This window comes from Notothenia coriiceps, unplaced genomic scaffold (genome assembly GCF_000735185.1).
Source record: "Notothenia coriiceps isolate Sejong01 unplaced genomic scaffold, NC01 NC01_scaffold00037246, whole genome shotgun sequence".
Lineage (NCBI taxonomy): Eukaryota > Metazoa > Chordata > Actinopteri > Perciformes > Nototheniidae > Notothenia > Notothenia coriiceps.
In genome coordinates, this window is record NW_011369947.1 from 18613427 (window position 1) to 18632594 (window position 19168).

At 39.6% G+C, this 19168-nt stretch overlaps 3 protein-coding genes across 7 annotated transcripts in view; all 3 read left to right on the forward strand.

The window, feature by feature from the left end:
* Positions 1–19168, forward strand: part of LOC104966002 (oxysterol-binding protein 2-like) — a 146707-nt gene that overhangs the window by 96214 nt on the left and 31325 nt on the right. The window lies entirely within an intron of this gene.
* casr (calcium-sensing receptor) lies at positions 5623–9940 on the forward strand. The gene is made up of 6 exons (XM_010795095.1): positions 5623–5807; positions 5893–6199; positions 6353–7192; positions 7286–7516; positions 8362–8485; positions 8575–9940. Exons 1-6 carry the CDS (start codon positions 5623–5625, stop codon positions 9702–9704), a joined length of 2817 nt encoding a protein of 938 aa, XP_010793397.1. The 3' UTR covers positions 9705–9940.
* b4galt4 (UDP-Gal:betaGlcNAc beta 1,4- galactosyltransferase, polypeptide 4) lies at positions 12349–17577 on the forward strand. 2 transcript variants are annotated; one of them, XM_010795093.1, is made up of 7 exons: positions 12349–12426; positions 13545–14067; positions 14870–15102; positions 16443–16630; positions 16799–16921; positions 17005–17109; positions 17200–17577. In XM_010795093.1, the coding sequence occupies exons 2-7, from the start codon at positions 13806–13808 to the stop codon at positions 17333–17335; spliced, it is 1047 nt and encodes a 348-aa protein (XP_010793395.1). In that variant the 5' UTR covers positions 12349–12426; positions 13545–13805; the 3' UTR covers positions 17336–17577. The 2 variants fall into 2 exon arrangements, with proteins under 2 accessions (XP_010793395.1, XP_010793396.1); XM_010795094.1 differs by lacking the exon at positions 12349–12426 and adding an exon at positions 12612–12854.

The following is a 19168-nucleotide window of genomic DNA, read 5'->3' on the forward strand; positions in this document are numbered from 1 at the left end:
ATGCAACGAAAAACATCTTTGAAAAATCCTGTTAAATCCTGAATAATATCAAGGCAGCAGGAGGAGGATTTCAGAAGTTGTATAATGTCTTCTAGGTTTTTATTATTAATCTGATGGAATTGTGTCATGGTGTTTGAATAGATTTTAAGTGGACACAGTGACAAAACATTTGCTGTACCTGATACAGAGGCACTGACTGCTTGTCTAATTTTCATGAATTTTGTCAGTGAAGAAGGAGGCAAATTCATTGCAGGCCCTGGTGGATAGAAATTCAGAGGCTACTGATACTGGGGGGTTTGTTAGTCTGTCAACGGAAGCAAACAAGGCACGTGCGTTGTACTGTATTTTGAAAATGATGTCAGAGAAGAAAGACTGTCGTTTTCAATCCCAAATTATAAAAGCCAAGTCTAGATTTCAAAATGAACCGGGAGATTTGTTTTTCGCCACCTGCGTTCAGCTTTTCAACACTCTCTTTTTTCTGTTTTCACGCTCATGGCCTTTCTCCATGGAGATATTTTCTTGTCAGTCACTTCCTTTATCTTAGTTGGAGCAATGGCATCTATAACATTTTAAAATGTTTGAATTAAATTGATCTACTAGCTCATTTACTGAAATGTTAGCAGGGGCAAGTGTGGAAGAAAAATTCTGAGTAAACATTTTCCCTTGTATTTTCAGTTAAATATCGCTTTGTGGTTACCTCCCTTTTTGAATTTTTTTGTGAACAGAAATAGAGCTCTCAAAGAAAACACAGGAATGATCAGAGAGTGCAAAATCAGTCACCACAATCTTTGAGATATTCAGACCCTTTGAGATAATTAAGTCCAGAGTGTGCCCCTTATTGTGCGTGGGCTCCGTCACATGCTGAGTCAGTCCATAGTTATCAAGAACACAAAACAGTTATTTAGCCCCTCTGTCCTGGGGGTTGTCAACATGGATGTTAAAATCACCAACAATGACTAGACGGTCAAAGTCAATACACACTATAGACAGCAGTTCAGTAANGGAGTTTGTTAGTCTGTCAACGGTAGCAAACAAGGCATGTGCGTTGTTTTTGTTTTTGGCAATTATGTCAGAGAAGAAAGACTGTCGTGCAATTTTCAATTCTAAATTATAAAAGCCAAGTCTCTCTTTATAGATTTCAAAATGAACCTAGAGATTTATTTTTCGCTACCTGCGTTCAGCTTTTGCAGAGTGCAACATCAGTCACCACAACCTAAGACATATTCAGACCCTTTGAGATAAACAAGTCCAGAGTGTGCCCCTTATTGTGCGTGGGCTCCGTCACATGCTGAGTCAGTCCATAGTTATCAAGAACACAAAACAGTTATTTAGCCCCTCTGTCCTGGGGGTTGTCAACATGGATGTTAAAATCACCAACAATGACTAGACGGTCAAAGTCGATACACACTATAGACAGCAGTTCAGTAAAGTCATCAAAAAAGCTTGCACAGTATTTGGGTGGTCTATGGATATTTAGGAACAGAGCTCGAGAGCAGCATTTCAGCAGAAGGGCCACATATTCATGTTCCATAAGATGTCTTCCTGCATTGAAGGGAATCATTGAAGGAAATAGCAACTCCACCTCCTTTCTTATGCATTCTTTCCTGACTCATAAAACTGAAATCGGGAGGTGTTGATTTAATAATAAGAGCTGCACCGTTATTTTGTTCAATCCAAGTTTCCGTTAAAAACATAAAAATGAGATTGTGCTCAGTGATAAAATCATTGATTAAAAACGTTTCTCCTGCCAAAGACTTGACATTTAATAAAGCTAGTTTAAGTTTGTTAAATACACTATCAGTCAGATTTTGTGTGAGAAGCTGTGGCTGACATGGAATCACTGCTAAATTTGATAAACTCCCACAAACGTTTGAGCGCTTCCTGTATCTAAGATGATTCACTGCTCTTAATCTATTACCTATCAACACAGATATCGGCAAAGCTACTGGCAAGCAGGGCCCCGGCTTGTCCTGGAAAGAGTTGAGACTGCCATATGCCCTTCAGCCTGGACCCAGCACATATCAGTTAGAGTTTGCTGCGTTTTGTACACACACATTCTTATCAGGCTTCGGAGACTGCAGATGCTGTCTTGAAGGGTGGGGAGGTGGTTGACGTCGGCACGGTGATGAAGACGGGGTTGATGGTGCGCATCTCTGCTTCTGTGGTTGTGGTGGGAGTCGTTGAGGGGCGGGGGTAAAGGACATGCTGCCAACCCTGCGTATCGCCTTCATGCGGTCATTGATCTCCAGGAAGGACTTGGTGCCAACCCTCTGTATCTCCTTCATGTGGTCAAACTCCAGGAGGGTGGGCGAGGGTGAAAGGGTGAACGGAGAGTAGAGAGAGCTGGGAGGTGAAGGAAGAGTATCCTCAAAGGTGATAGGGGGGTTGAAGGGCAGTGGAGACTCCTCCATTTGTGTCATAGGTCTCCCATAATCAAGACATTCCTCAGGCGGGTGCAGTGATACATCTTCAAGGTTTTCTGAGCGATGTGTTGTGTCTTTCTCTTGTTTTGACTCCTCTTGTTGCTTGTGCTTGGCAGAGGGAACAGATTGATGACACAGGCAGTTGAATATGTTAGAGATAAACAATTTCACTCCTGACTTGTTCAGGCAAACTCCATCTGCCTTAAAAAGATGTCTGCGGTCCCAGAAAAAGTTAAAAATTGTCAATAAAATGGGCAAAATGGTCAGTACAGGCAGTTGAAAGCCACGTGTTCAGTGCGAACAATCTGCTGAATCTCTCCACTCCTCTTCTGACTGGCGGTAGAGGGCCACTGATGAACACCTCTGCATTTATGGCGCATTTCCACTACAGCGCGGTTTAAGCGTGCCATGCCCGGCCCGTTTTTGGTTGTGTTTACACTAGGCGTAGTTCCGGCTAGCGCGTACTTTTTCACAGTTTTCTGGCTCTCCAAAATCGAGGTTCCTTCCGGGCCATCAACCGGGCTGAGTATGCTAAACTAGTGAGAGAATCAGAATCAGAAACAGGTTTATTGCCAGGTAGGTTCACAAATACTAGGAATTTGACTAGTAATCAACTGGCAACTGCAAAATGGCAACTACAAAATGAACATATTTTACCGTGATTTAATTGTAATACACGTTTCAAAATGATGCTGAAGTAACAACATACTGATACCGGTTAGTAAAAACCATGAATTAATGCTTTGACAAGTCTGCAGACAAGACGGCAGGCGGAAAACCTTTTAAAATGCGTGTTTTCTCAATGGAGATCGGCTAAGCTAACGCAGTATGCTCCGACCGTCCACACTCACAACAACGGCCTATACAGACATAAATAAACCAGCGACTGTATTCGCCATGACACAGACAGTCTGTGGTTTGTACTTGTTTAACTTTTGTCTAGTTTCTGAACAGATATGAGGAGTTGTGAGCTCTGAGGGCTAACAGCTAATGGCTGATGTTGGTTTTGTGTTTCACATTGAAGATGGCATCACGGCTCCGCCCACACTGCGTTACTATAGTTACAACCCCAGTTCCTAAACTGTAATGGAAACGCAGCATAAAGTGAGCCTGGCCTAACAAGGCCTAACGAGGCCTAGCCATACCGTACTAAGCCGAGCGAGGCCCTGCAGTGGAAAAGCGCCATTAGAGAGCCACTTTAGAAGGTTTAATTTATAATTGGAGATGTCATACGAAAAAATCCATGTGTGGTAGTACAGACACAAAAGTCGGGTTACACTACTTGAAAAACACGTAAATTAGGGCTGTAGACAATAACTTTTACAATGTGTTTCCATCTCATATTCTAGCTGGTGTCACATGATGAAACCAGTTTGTGTTATTGTATTCTTGTAACGCTGTACTAAAAGTCTATTATGTCTAATCTTACAACTGTAGGTTGTGATGACTTTAGTTTAGGTGAAGTGAACTGTGAGTAGACTTCATTAGCTGAAGGAAATGGACTACCCCTCTCCCTGTTAATGATTAATCTACAGAGAGAGGTTCATAAGCTCACACCATTGTCCAGTGAATTCATTCAGCACTCGGGACATTTTGGAGAAAAGGCCGTAATATCTGTGCATACCTGCAGGTTAACTGTTTCAAGCCTATTTAAAACCCACAGGAGTTCAGGGGGTAAGTTTGATGTTATTTTCCACGTTTGCTGTTTTAATGACTTTTTAATTGGAGTTCAAAATCATTGAATAACTTTTCTATGTAGAAATAAACAAGGCTATTTAACAAAATTAAAATATAAAGATCATACTGCAGACTTTGCTTTGCTAGTAAACACTGTTTTTTTAATCTTTATTGAAAAGGTAGGTAAATTGTAATTTTTTAATTTTGTATTATTATGTTTGTTTTTTAACAAGGATTATATATAATAAAAATATTGGTCTCAAAGAGAGAAAGAATGTGCGCAAGAGAATAAGAGCCTCGTGGGTTTTTTTCAGTCCTGAGAAAAAAGTCAGAATTCTGAGAAAAAATACAGAATGAATTATCAAAATTCTGACTTTAATCAAATAACCCAAAATTCACTTTTGGTCAGATCTAAAAGATGTGGCCCTAATCCTTGATGATGCAGTCCTTTGGCAGGTACACACATAGTGTACATAATGTCTATCACGCTAACACTTTTAAAACAAAGTAAAGAGAAGTACAGATTTATATAGAATTCTCACGTTTTAAGCTCAGCACCAAGCAAATTCCAACGCTTGAAAAAGCTGATTGTGCATGGAGGACATCACAAAGTTTGACATTGGAAAATTGAATGATTATATTCTAAAATGTATTTTGTAGGTATTTGAGGATTTATTGCTGAATACACTTTCCACCAATAATAATGGCAAAATTAAATGAAAACCAATTTGATATAGCTATGTGTGGAACTTAGGCTGTGAAAGCGGCAAACAGAGGCTCTTACAGCCGTTAGCTCCTTCATTATCACAGCTCTGCCCCAGCATTTTTCCAGCAGTATTAGCCAGGCGCAGACGGCTTCTCTCCATGGTGACTGGGTTCACTGGCCACAGCATGAGACCGAGCGCTCGCAGGAAGGAGGGTCATTAGAGTGTGACTTCACTAATTTAAATCCACAATCTATTTTGGTTCAGATGGATATTTCCAGCTGCAGGACTGCAGTGTTACTGAGGTGTGAAAAGTTAAAATGATTATTTTCTTAAAACATTACTAGAGCAGAAACGCTTAACTCCAAAACATATGTAACTGCGTAGTCCTGTTAGAATAGGTGGTAGTAGCCTCAGGTGATGTTGGCTATTAACAACATTTTTTACCTCTGTCACGCCTTATGTGGGAAAGTGAGCTCAGTGACTAACGTTTATCCACACTGCTAAATCCCTATAAGAATGTATATATATATATATATATATATATATTGTTAAGGCTATCAAGAAATAAAAAGCATTTAATAGCCACTTTTATTTGCATTAATACAAAGTTTTGTTTTATTTTAAAAAGGATGTGAATTCAGCCCATACAAAAGTATAATACATTTTTCCTTTTTTCTACAGTCAGAAATCTCATCAGTGTAAACATGAAAAACGCAAAACAGCGCAGCAGGAAGATTGACAGGAGAAGATAAAACTGAGAGAGCCGTCACTCCAGGGAGTTGTGGAAAAATAATCCTGTCCATTAGAAAGACAAGATGAGATTTGTTCTGTATTACCTGATCGTGATGGGGTCCAGTTATGTGATTTCAACTTACGGGCCCCATCAGAGAGCTCAGAAGACCGGGGATATTTTGCTCGGAGGTCTTTTCCCCATCCACTTTGGAGTCGCATCCAAAGACCAAGACCTCGCCGCTCGGCCTGAATCCACACAGTGTGTCAGGTAAAATTATGAAACTGGTTTTTATGATTTTACTGAATGAGTCTGCTCAAATTGTCTAACATCCACCTGTTTTTGGCTTCCACAGGTTCAATTTCCGTGGTTTCCGTTGGGTTCAGGCCATGATTTTTGCGATTGACGAGATAAACAACAGCAGTGACCTCCTGCCTAACATCACCCTGGGCTACAGGATCTTTGACACATGCAACACAGTGTCAAAAGCCCTGGAAGCTACGCTTAGCTTTGTGGCCCAAAATAAGATAGACTCCCTGAATTTAGATGAATTTTGTAACTGCACTGATCACATCCCAGCCACCATAGCAGTAGTAGGAGCGGCCGGGTCTGCCGTCTCTACAGCTGTCGCAAACCTACTGGGTCTTTTCTATATTCCTCAGGTGAGTCCCGCAAAACACTTCACCTGCATCCTGAAAATGTTGTCGACAATAAATGTGCACTCGATAAAACATTTACTCAGTCTCCTGGATGATGTTTTATCACCAACTTGATAAACCTTTATGTTGAATTACGTGAAATATTTCCTGTTTCAGATCAGCTATGCCTCTTCTAGTCGCCTACTGAGCAACAAGAATCAGTACAAGTCCTTCATGAGAACCATTCCTACTGACGAGTACCAGGCCACAGCCATGGCAGACATCATTGAGTACTTTGAGTGGAACTGGGTCATTGCTGTGGCTTCAGATGATGACTACGGACGCCCAGGCATCGAGAAGTTTGAGAAGGAGATGGAAGAGCGAGACATCTGCATTCACCTTAATGAACTCATTTCTCAGTACTTTGAGGATCATGAAATCCAAGCACTGGCTGACAGGATTGAGAACTCCACCGCTAAAGTCATTGTTGTGTTTGCCAGTGGCCCAGATGTGGAGCCTTTAATCAAAGAGATGGTGAGGAGAAACATCACAGATCGCACCTGGTTAGCCAGTGAAGCGTGGGCTAGCTCCTCTCTCATTGCTAAACCAGAGTATCTTGATGTTGTAGCGGGGACTATTGGTGTTGCCCTAAAGGCAGGGCATATACCTGGCTTTAGAGGGTTCTTACAACAAGTCAAACCAAAGAGAGACAGTCATAATGAATTTGTCAGGGAGTTTTGGGAAGAAACTTTTAACTGCTATCTGGAGGACATTCCGAGGCAGCATGAGAGTGAGAATGGCAGCACTAGTTTCAGGCCTTTGTGTACTGGTGAAGAAGACATCACGAATGTTGAGACCCCATACCTGGACTTCACACACCTTCGTATCTCCTATAATGTGTATGTTGCAGTTTATTCCATTGCACAGGCCCTGCAGGACATACTCATCTGCACACATGGACAAGGACTGTTTGCCAACCATTCATGTGCAGATTTAAAGAAAATGGAAGCATGGCAGGTAAAATGTTGCACAAATACCCCAAAACAAAGCAATGACATTCATAATAATTTACCATTTTGAAGCATTCAAATGTGTGGTTCTGTCTCTTAGGTCCTGAAGCAGCTCAGACACTTGAACTACACCAACAGTATGGGCGAAAAGATGCACTTTGATGAGAACGCAGACTTGGCAGCAAACTACACCATCATAAACTGGCACAGGTCTGCTGAGGACGGTTCTGTGTTGTTTCAGGAGGTTGGATACTACAACATGCACATCAAGAGGGGGGCCAAACTGTTTATCGATAAGACTCAGATTTTGTGGAATGGATACAGCTCTGAGGTCAGTCTAACTGTTTTTAGAGGATCTCCCCATTACAGTAACATATTCGGTTTCCCACTGTCATTTGGTGTATTTTTCATTACCCTGAAATGATCTTCCTAATAATCAAAGCAAGGAAAGACAAATTATTGAAACTGTTGCAAATGTACATTGTTACGACTGCTGGCGGGCCATATTTTAACATTAAGGCTAAGATGATCTTAGCCCTTGCACCAACAATGGGACTTGGTATTTGGTATGTCCACTTGGAGGCAGTAGAACTAGCTGTAAATACAACATTGTATTATTACCTGATAATATTGTAAGCAAATACTAATTAAGTGCTAGCCGCTCAAATAGGGAAGGTTGCATACATTGGTTTCACCAGAGCTGTAAACAAAATCACAGAGAGTGGTGGGAGTGAACTAATCAGTAAGTGTGAGGTGTAATAAAACAAAAACAATGGGATAAAAGATACTAAAACACTTGTTTTAGCTGAGGGGAGTGGCAGAATTCGCTGATAAATAACAATGTAACTGCTGTCACATTGCACATTATGTGTAATTAGTTTAAGAGTGTGTCTGTAAGTTGTATGTTGGGGAATATTCACACGCCAATTTACCCAGATCAGGAGAAATCCTGGTAGTCTAAGGGTTTTAATTTTCTTAGGTCCTTAATCTAAATATCATAACCCCTCGCCCCTTACTTCCTTCCGTTACATCCCAGCTGACTTTGTAGTAAAACCATATAATGTCCTCTAAAAAAAGATAAGCCTTTTGCAAAGTCACACTTTGTTTATAAAACCTTACACCAATGATATTTGAACGTCCATTACAACTGTTTGTTCTCACCTTTACATCCTATAGGTGCCATTCTCTAATTGTAGTGAGGACTGTGAGCCTGGTACCAGAAAGGGGATCATCGACAGTATGCCCACATGCTGCTTTGAATGCACTGAGTGCTCAGATGGAGAGTACAGTAATCATAAAGGTATCGAAATGACAAACACTCCCAATCTACTAATGTAAAACCTTTCTAATGTTGCCGTTCTGACACAAATTACTTTTGTTTTCAAACAGATGCCAGTGTTTGCATCAAGTGTCCCTATAACTCTTGGTCCAATGGGAACCACACATTCTGCTTCCTGAAGGAAATCGAGTTTCTCTCCTGGACAGAGCCATTCGGGATAGCTTTGGCCATATGTGCAGTACTGGGTGTGTTCATGACAGCGTTTGTGATGGGAGTCTTTGTCAGATTTCGCAACACCCCAATAGTGAAGGCCACAAACCGAGAACTGTCCTACGTCCTCCTATTCTCACTGATCTGTTGCTTCTCCAGCTCCCTCGTCTTCATTGGAGAGCCACAGGATTGGACATGTCGTTTACGTCAACCTGCCTTTGGTATCAGCTTTGTTCTCTGTATCTCCTGCATCCTTGTGAAAACAAACAGAGTACTTTTGGTATTTGAAGCCAAGATCCCCACAAGTCTCCATCGTAAATGGTGGGGATTGAACCTGCAGTTCCTGCTGGTGTTTCTGTGCACATTTGTCCAAGTCATGATATGTGTGGTGTGGCTTTACAACGCCCCTCCTTCCAGCTACAGGAATCACGACATTGATGAAATCATTTTTATCACCTGCAATGAGGGATCTGTGATGGCTCTTGGGTTTCTTATTGGCTACACGTGCCTCCTGGCAGCTATATGTTTTTTCTTTGCATTCAAATCTCGGAAACTTCCAGAAAACTTTACAGAGGCAAAGTTCATCACCTTTAGCATGCTCATATTCTTTATTGTTTGGATCTCTTTTATACCTGCGTACTTTAGTACTTACGGCAAGTTTGTTTCAGCTGTGGAAGTCATTGCTATACTGGCATCCAGCTTTGGGATGCTGGCCTGTATCTTCTTCAACAAGGTCTACATCATCCTCTTCAAACCCTCCAGTAACACCACTGAGGAAGTCCGATGCAGCACCGCGGCCCACGCTTTCAAAGTAGCTGCCAAAGCTACACTGAAACATAATACGGCTGCAAGAAAGAAATCCGGTAGCATTGGTGGATCTTCTGCCTCGAGCCCGTCCTCATCCATCAGCCTCAAGACCAACGGCAATGACAGCGATGCAGGAAAGCACAAACCAAGGATGAGCTTCGGCAGTGGAACAGTAACTCTGTCCCTGAGCTTCGAGGAGTCGAGGAGGAGCTCTCTCATCTGATCGCATGATGTGGTGGTGTCAAACACCCCTAACCCTAACCCTTCATCAATACCAATAATTGGCTGTGTGTATTTGAAATTAATTTACACTTATACCTCCCCATCTTCTTTTTTTCCTGTCTTCTTTTTTTTACATTTTTTCAGAAAGATGTATATTGTACACTATCTGAATCCTGTGACTTTTATTATTTTCAGCATGACCCTGATGTACGCTAAGCCTATTAATATTAAAACACGATTTTGTACAAATAAAAACATTACATTAGATCGTTCATTTTGTTTATCACATCTCTCTATGAACCTACCAACCAACCAACGGTAACAGCAAGAGTTAACAACATCTGTTTGTTAGGACGGACAACACAAAGACAGGTAACATGGATCAATATTTGACTTGTGGACAACCCTGGCATTTCCATTTGTAAGTGGATTAATGAAACCAGAAGATGTGCAGTATGAGTCACATTATAAATCAATACACTACAGGATGTGGAATTAAAGTTGTGTACTTACGTTGCATTATGGTCAACCACAAGACAACAAAAAAAAAAAACTATAGTTCCTCGACATTACATTGTCAAATCGATGCCACCTTATTCAGGGTCTCTTGGTACGAAGAGGGACATAAATAATCTAAATATATGTGTCTTGAAATTAAAAGTGTCACTCGTGTCATCACAATGTCAGAGACCAAAACACAACATCAGGAGTATCACCTTTTTTGTAATATAACATTTGGGATTTCCGAATGTATTCTTTTGATCCCCTCCAGGCAAAGACTAATTTATAAACACCTACTTACTTACAATTGAAGTAATACACCCACAAAGAGTACAACTGTGCAGCTTGTACAACTAATAATACTTTAATTACTTTGACACATGATTACATATTTACTGTGATAAACATGATCCAATATGCTGCTATAAATAACCCAAATTCTCTCAGAAGTATAGATCTGAATACTTAAAAACCCACAGATCGAAAAGAAATAGGAAAAGTGCTGAAGGAGGTACTTTTTGGTGTAGAAAACCTTTCTTTGCTTGCAGTCTGCTTCTCACAAGTCACTGACAACAGCAAACAGAACTGGTCTATCTCACATGTTAATGTCAATATCGCAATAGGCCTACACTGCACAGGTATGTCCTTACATTATGGAGGAGGCACAGTATAGAGAGGAGGGAGGAGAAGGAACTACTTTTACTGATCCACCCTGTCTCATTATCAAGAGTGAAGGATCTAAACTGTAACTATGTCCTAATTATAAAGACTCAGGGCCAATTGAGTAATAATAAGACCATAAAATGGTATACATATTTATTTTAACAAAGAGAAAGGGGCCATTCTGTATGTGCTCACTATATTTTAATGTTAATACTTATTCTCTTTTAAACACAGGAGTTTATTTTGCTTTTGTTTTAATAAACAACTGAAGGTTCCTGTAACGGTAATTGAGAGGAGAAATGCTGATAAATAGTGTTGATCCAAGAAAACTATTCCTTAAGGCCTTCTTGGAACAGTTATGGTTAAATGTATGAATGTGAGTAAGGCTGGCCAAGGTTTAAAAAAGTATTTTAAGCTTTCTAACGACACCTTGAGAAATGCACTCAAGTTCCAATTTCAATGGTATTATTGAGGGGCAAACAACATTAAATGCAAGTGAGGGAGAAAGTCCAACATTCAAAAGTAGGTAAAAAGGCCTTTAAGGAGTGCAAGACCTCCCACATATGGTAGGATCACATGCTGAGACATTGAGTATCCTGACTGACCTGGAGCTGGCTGAGGAGCAGCTGCACAGCCTCCTCTGTCGGCAGGAGGACGCGACCTTTATCCTCAGAGCCGGAGTAGCCCAGCAGGGAGAGCAGCATGTTGTCTGTTTGATCTGCAGGGTGTGATGAGACAGACATTAGGCAAAATGACCACACTCGTACAACTAGACATGTAACATGTTACAAAATTCAATTGAAACCCCTTCACCCCTTTAGTTAACAATGTTTTCTATTATATAAGGCGGTGCTGTCACAATCTATTTCTGTTACATTTTAAAGAGAACCACATATTATAGTCCAACATATGGTTATAGATTAATATAATTTAGACTCAGATAAACGTGGCCCAATCAGTGTTGCAGAAAGTGTAATAAACATTCTAGTAACCATCAAGTAACTATACAAATATATAAAAATGTAAGATGCTAACACCAATAATTGAATGCAAAACTATTGTATATAACATTGTTAAATGTAATACAATAACATTCATTTTCGGCAAACATTTGAAGAATATTACCTAAAAATGTTAATGAGGGCAACTATTGTTTTGAAAACCACACAACGGAAGTAATTACACCAAACATGATTCATGCTTTGTGCTTAATCAAGCCACCCAAAAAACAGCGAAAATGTCCTGTTTGTTTATGTAGCCTTCAAAATAAAAGCAATCCAAGATCTGCTGTGATGCTGCTGTGTCTTTGCAAAAAAGAGCAACCTTTATCACTGGGTATCTTATTAACATGTGCGTGTTAATGGTAATAAATAGCTTTTACAAGAAACGTTTTTTTCTTCTTATAAACTCTATGGGCTAATGTGTCTTTCTCTGTTCAGTGCTTAAGCTTTTATTATGAAAGACACCCAGCGGAAGTAGGGGTTATCTACGTTGCCATGACACACTGTTTGATGTCTCCCGGGACGATATAACTGTAACGTCTACTTGAGTCTAAAAAGGTAAGATTCGCGAATCAAACTACTTACCTCTAATTTATAATGATCTATCAATACAAACAGCAGCTTTCTTTCTTGTGTTTCACTGAAATATTGCCATGCTGTGTTCGGGCTCCTGTTAGCTTAATGCTAATTTTGAACTTTTACAGCACTTCCCAGTAACTACATCCATCTGCATTCGTCAGCTAGCTATGCTAACCCTGAACACAGCTCACCTGGGCACAACTGCAGATCCTGTTCTCTCAACAAATTTGAGCTTTTAATGTTATTAAAACATGGACCGTAATCAGGAGAAATGGGAGCTGTCAGTCATGTAAAAGGCAACGCTAGTGTCATGCAGTTGTACATGATATATGAGCAGATATAGATATGTGGTGTGTTTCTCAGAGCTAGCCGACGTTAGCTTGATACTGTCGATCCCCCAAATCAGGGTAAAAAAACACAATTGACTAAATATCTAAGCTTTACTCTTTAATACGATTTTCTACAGGCCATAATTCAGAATGGACACTAAAATGATATACTTGTTTTATAATCACTGTTCTGTTTAATAACCTGGGGGGCGTTGCCTTGATATCATCTTGTATAACATTTGTATTAGTTTTAGAGTTTAATCAATGTTCTGCAATTTAAATCTGGTTGTCTAACGGTAGCTTTTATAGTGCCACGTCAGATAATACAAGTTATTTTAGGAGGACACAATTGTGCAGGAAATGTTTTATTGTAATCAATGATTCATCGAGCAGTCAATGAACAGATTATTAATAATTACAATAGTTATATTTTTGATAGATTCTTTTGGACAGATGAGGAGAAAGGTGTGGCTCTGTGATGTGGTACTGAACTTTATCAAGGAGAACACAGGTGTTAAGTCACAGGGTCTAAAATTACCATTCAGGAAGTGTGTAACATAATAAATAGCCCTGAAAGAGTAAGGACAATAATAATAATCTGGTATATCAGTTTATTTTCTAGGATTAACATCTACCCAGGTGTTTTGTTGTATTTTAAAAGTAGTAGATACTTCTTTGAAACTTAGATCTGCCCTGTCTGTGTGTAGTTTTGTATACATGTATCAGAGTATTATTCGTAACACATTTCCTCTCTATATCATTCTACAGTTGTCAAGTTCTTGGCCTCACACCCTGAAAGTGGAGTTTGAGAGATCAGCGATGGATCTTCATCAATAAGTGTTGCTTACTCCACAGTGATCATAAAGTGTATTCACTGTGTAGTTCTGAATGTTTCATTGCCATGGGATGACTGGATAGGGAAACTCTGTTTGGTTAAATGTCCTGCGCAGAGGAAATATCTTGAACTAAATCTAACAGCAGCTACAGTTGCCTCTTTCACTGTCCTCACGTCAGATCAGTCACACAGCTATGGGCTTCTGTTCGCCTGTGTGCAAGGTTTTTAGGAGAGGGAAATATATTTTGCTCTTCCTCATCTCGCTGTCCGTGCTGGCATGGATTGCAAATTTGTCCGGTGAAACCATAAAGAATGCTTCGGTTTCATTTGCCACGCCACAAGCTCTTGTCAAAGGAGAGAGCCTGAGGGAGAAACTGAATGCTTTGACGGCAACCCCCGATCGCTTGATCACTCCAGCAACAAAGGATGAATGCCCTCAGGAGTCTCCACTGCTACGTAAGTGCAGGTTAAATACGGCAGTTTACTTGGTATTATTTATTCAGCTTGGCTTCTCATTAGTAATCTTAATCCACCTGTCAGTGGTGTCCGCTTGATAAGTACAAATGGTTTGTTCAGAATCAGAATATCTTTATTAGTCCCACAGAGGGGAAATGTCCATTGTTACAGCTGAAAAGAGCCAAAGACAGCTTAATGTTACCTAAGCATGCATAAAAAAAAGTACTAAAGGTAAAAAAAGAAATTTGTAATTTTTAAAAAAGTTACAAATGTTACATTTAAAAAAATAAAAAAGTTACACATTTTACAAAAATAATTTAAAAAAGTTACACATTTTACAAAAATAATAAAAACAAGTTACACATTTTACAAAAATAATTTAAAAAAGTTACACATTTTACAAAAATAATTTAAAAAAGTTACACATTTTACAAAAATAATTTTAAAAAGTTACACATTTTACAAAAATACCCACGCTGTAACAGTTCTGAGGATTTAGCAGCCAGGTATATATTGCACATTCTGTATGATATAACATTTTTAAGGTCTCCACCTTTACCAAACATGACATTAGGAAACTGTTGACTACAACTGAGTGTTTAATTCCCCTTTTTTTTTGATTGTCTTTCTATAAACGTTTCCTCCCCCACTTCTTATCAACGGTATTATACAGAAACACGTGTGAATTGCATTTGCTACATGTTTTCTGTCCAGTATTGGTTCAAAAAGGAAGCATTAAAATCAGTCACGTGTAACAGAATAATCACTCAGATTTCTGTTTTGAATTTGCTAACTTCCACAGAGGGAGCTTTGAAGCTGTCCTTTGAATCCTCTCTGAAACGGAAGGACGTGGAGAGCGATAACAAAGCAGTGATTGAAGGCGAGTTCGAGCCCTCGGACTGCACAGCGAGGCAGAGCGTGGCCATCCTCATCCCTCATCGCGGGAGAGAGAAACACCTCCTCTACCTCCTGCACCACCTGCACCCCTTTCTGCAGAGGCAGCAGCTCCACTACGCCATTTACATCATCCAGCAGGTATACACACGCCACATAGCAACATGTTTCTTTATAAAATAACTCTTTTTTAGGGTTCACTGTTGAAGTATTAATATCACTCTTTTGTTGAAGTAGTTGTAATTCAAGCGTCTGTCACCTCATTTTTTCTGAATTTCTCAACCAAAAAAGTTAGAATTGGCTTCATTTAAATCAGCTCATTCTTTCAACACTGTTTTTAGATGTGACTTTGATGTTTAACTAGATTTCATCACATTTATTCAAAAGACAAAATGCCACGAGGTGAACATAAAACAAAAGGCACGTTCAATGTTTTTCTCTAAATAATTAAAATCCATTTCCAGCAGTTTTTTCCCCAGCACCTTGGGAGACATAGATCTTGCAACATTTGCAGACAAAAGCGCGGCTGTGGAAACAAAGAAACTAGTGAGGATAAATATTTCACCTGCCAAAGGCAAATCCTCCGCAGCCAAATTATGTTCTAAGTACTTCAAGAAGGAAGTATCATGTTCAGTAACTGGAGGCAGGAGAATGTGTTAGAGCAGGGGTGTCCAAACTACGGCCCCCATTTTAAATCGGCCCTCAGCAAATTCAAAAAGTATAATGGAATATGCACAAATGAAACTTGTGCTTGTCTTATATTGTACTTCTTAACTATAAATGTAAAAATATATTACACAGTAGTATATACCACTTTTCAAATAAATTCAGTCAATTCAAGTTGGAAACATTTTATTACTAGTTGATAAGAAAAAAGCCCAATGACCTATTTACTTAACAAGCTTGAAAGACACCCTTCCTATTTCTGAGGCTTGTGTTTTATTAAGGGATGAGCTGCTCACAAGCATCCTTTACCTACATTTGATTGATTTAGCTAACGTATAACTTAACTTATGAGGCAGTATACCTCACCTCTAGTGAGTGGCCCAGCCCTTCGTATATTTTTCTCTATGTGGCCCTCGGTGAAAAAAGTTTGGACACCCCTGTGTTAGAGACATGCAAATCAACAGGGCTTAAATGATTAGCTATGGACTGTACTTATATAGCGCTTTATCCAGTCTTTAAGACCCCTCAAAGCGCTTTACATACTACATGTCATTCACCCATTCACACCCATTCATACAGAGCAGTGTACCTTACTCTAGGACCTAACATTCACACACATTCACACACCGTTGGCCATGCCATCGGGAGCAACTCAGGGTTAAGTATCTTGCCCAAGGATACATCGACATGTTGACTGCATGGGCTGGGATCGAACCCACAACCTTCTGGTTGAAAGACGACCACACTCCCTCACAGCCACAGTCGCCCAGGACAGCAGCAGATTGTGATTGATATACTTGTGTCTTCTTTTAAAGGCTGGAGATGTAACTTTTAATCGTGCCAAGTTACTCAATGTCGGGTATTTGGAGGCGCTGAAGGACTTCAGTTGGGACTGCTTCATCTTCCATGACGTGGACCTGGTTCCTGAAAACGATCACAATTTATACGTCTGTGACAAGCAGCCCAAACACTTGGTGGTGGGCCGGAACGCCACAGGATACAAGTAAGTGTAATTCATGAGTCAGCGCAGTTACACTTTATATTTCCCTCGTGAAAACACAACACAATAATAGCGAATGGCATTGTCCTTAACCTGACCTAATCATAAAAGCTCTGATGTAATCTTAAAACAAAGAACTTTCGTTTGTCCTGCTTATTATTCCACTCCTAGGCTGCGTTACAAAGGCTACTTTGGAGGAGTCACAGCTATGAACAAAGAGCAGTTTTTCCAAGTGAATGGTTTCTCAAACAATTACTGGGGCTGGGGCGGAGAAGATGATGACCTCCGCGTCAGGTGAGAGACAGAAACAAGTGAAACAGTATTTCATTTATTTTTCCAACATTGACTAATCGACACTGATCCGTCCTCTGGTGCAGGGTGGAGCTGCAGAAAATGAAGATTGTGCGCCCCCCCGCTGATATAGCTCGCTACACCATGGTGTTTCACAAACGGGACAGTGGCAACGAAATAAACAAAGACCGGTAAGTCAATGCAGATAATGTGTTTTGACTTGTTGAAATGTTTGTATCTGATGCTGCATCTGTGATATTTATTTTCATTCATCTCCCTAGAATGAGATTGTTAGGACGTACGCCGCTGGTTTGGAGAAAGGACGGACTCAACAGCTGCACATATAAGACAATGTCCTTGGAGAGGCTCCCTCTATATGTGAATGTTACCGTGGACATTGGTAAGCCACTGAGTTGAGATTTCAAACAGGAAGCCGCGCTGTGACCAAAAGAAGATATTCAGATATATATTTGATGTAGTATGTTTAGGCCGCTCAGTGCAGAAAGGCTATATGTGTGTACAAGACTCCACATTTAGCACACAAAATACACATTGTTTTGATAAGTTTACACCATTAAATTAAAGATCCCCTATTATACTGTTTTTCATCAATATATTATAGGTCTCAGATATATACAAAACATGTCTCTGAAGTGTTTGGCTCCAAACACCAAACAGATCATTGCAGCATTACCCATAATCCCCTCTGTTTCACCCCTGTTTCAAAAGTGCTGATTCTCTGTCTGTTCATTTAGATGAAAATAAGGAGCCACTCCCCACGCCCCTCTGAGAGATATTTGGTTAAAAAGAACACAATGGTGCTCTAGGAGGAGATAAGGAGGGGGGGGGGGTTACCTTGGTTACCTTGGTTGGTGTCTCTTTAAACAGAGGGGATACATGTTTATGTATAAGAGACATGAAAAAGTGGATTTTGCATAATGGGTTACCTTTTAAGTTTAACAGGTTTTTTTGCACATTTTTTCATTATGTGTTTGAATATTGTTGCCAGCATGCTTAAAAAAAGTGGCCAAGATGTGGCTGCCCTCTATCTGCCAAACTGCCATTCAATTATGCAATATGCGGTTGCCTACATGACAAAAAGTACGGCATAAAACATGCAGATTGTTGGTAACTGAAAACAAATGAACGATGTGTATTTGCTGTGCTTCGTTCTGTTTGGCCTTTTTCTGAAGCCCCTACAGACACAGGAGGAGTCACTCCTGTTGCCCAATGACGGCCTGTCTCAGGACTATGGGAGGCACAGACTGATTCATTTTGGAGCTCTATATAGTTGCTTTTTTTACTCCCTGATTAACAAAAATGATTGTCTAATTTAAATAAGGAATTTATCTAAATATATATACTCAAATCATTGATTATAAAACACTACTTACCAAGTGTTAGATCATTGTTTTTGTGAATGCATCTGTGGGGTCCAACCGATGGGACGATGCGAACATATTAAAACCAATATCTGAGGTTTTCATTATCTAATGTTTGCTGTTAATATTACGGCTCTATTTCATAACGTGAGTGATTTCATTGGGTATATAATGAAAACATCTTCTTGTGTGCAGTAAAGGGAAAACTCAAGTACCGCTAAATAGCAATAACAACAAACAGAGGGCTGATAATACCAAGTCATATTCAATTATAATACATTATTTTGGAAATGACTCATTCATATTGATATTGCTCAGCTATGAGAAGCTTATAATGAGTGAATTTAATTTTGAAGGCGCTCTAAACGTCAAAAATAAAATGACATTCTTAATATTTTAGGCCGTACACTAAGGCTTGGGATGCCGTGTGCCAACTGGCTTTATTTCCAGAACCTAATAACTCCAACCTCTCTTTTGATGATCAAAATGTTCTCTTGTAAAGCATTGTTTGGAGCCCTAACGTTCAGATTTATTTGAATGCACATTCTTCAAAGATATATATTCAGTAAGGCCTTACATGCTTGACTTTTATGCAGAAATGGTGGTTGATTCTTATTTATGACCTTGACATAATTATTGTAGTATTTTTTGTCCAATCAATACTTGTAATCGATATGTGAAAAAAATCCAGTCTAGCTTACTTATGATCTCATATCAAATACATTAAATACAATTATTTATTTAAAATGATATTCTGACGGTAGTGTAGCTGCTGGTACGTCACAACTTTAACATGTTTTCTCTTTATTTATCCGCCCATCAAAACTAAGACTGAGCAATATGACTAACTATAGGGACGAATGGTTAG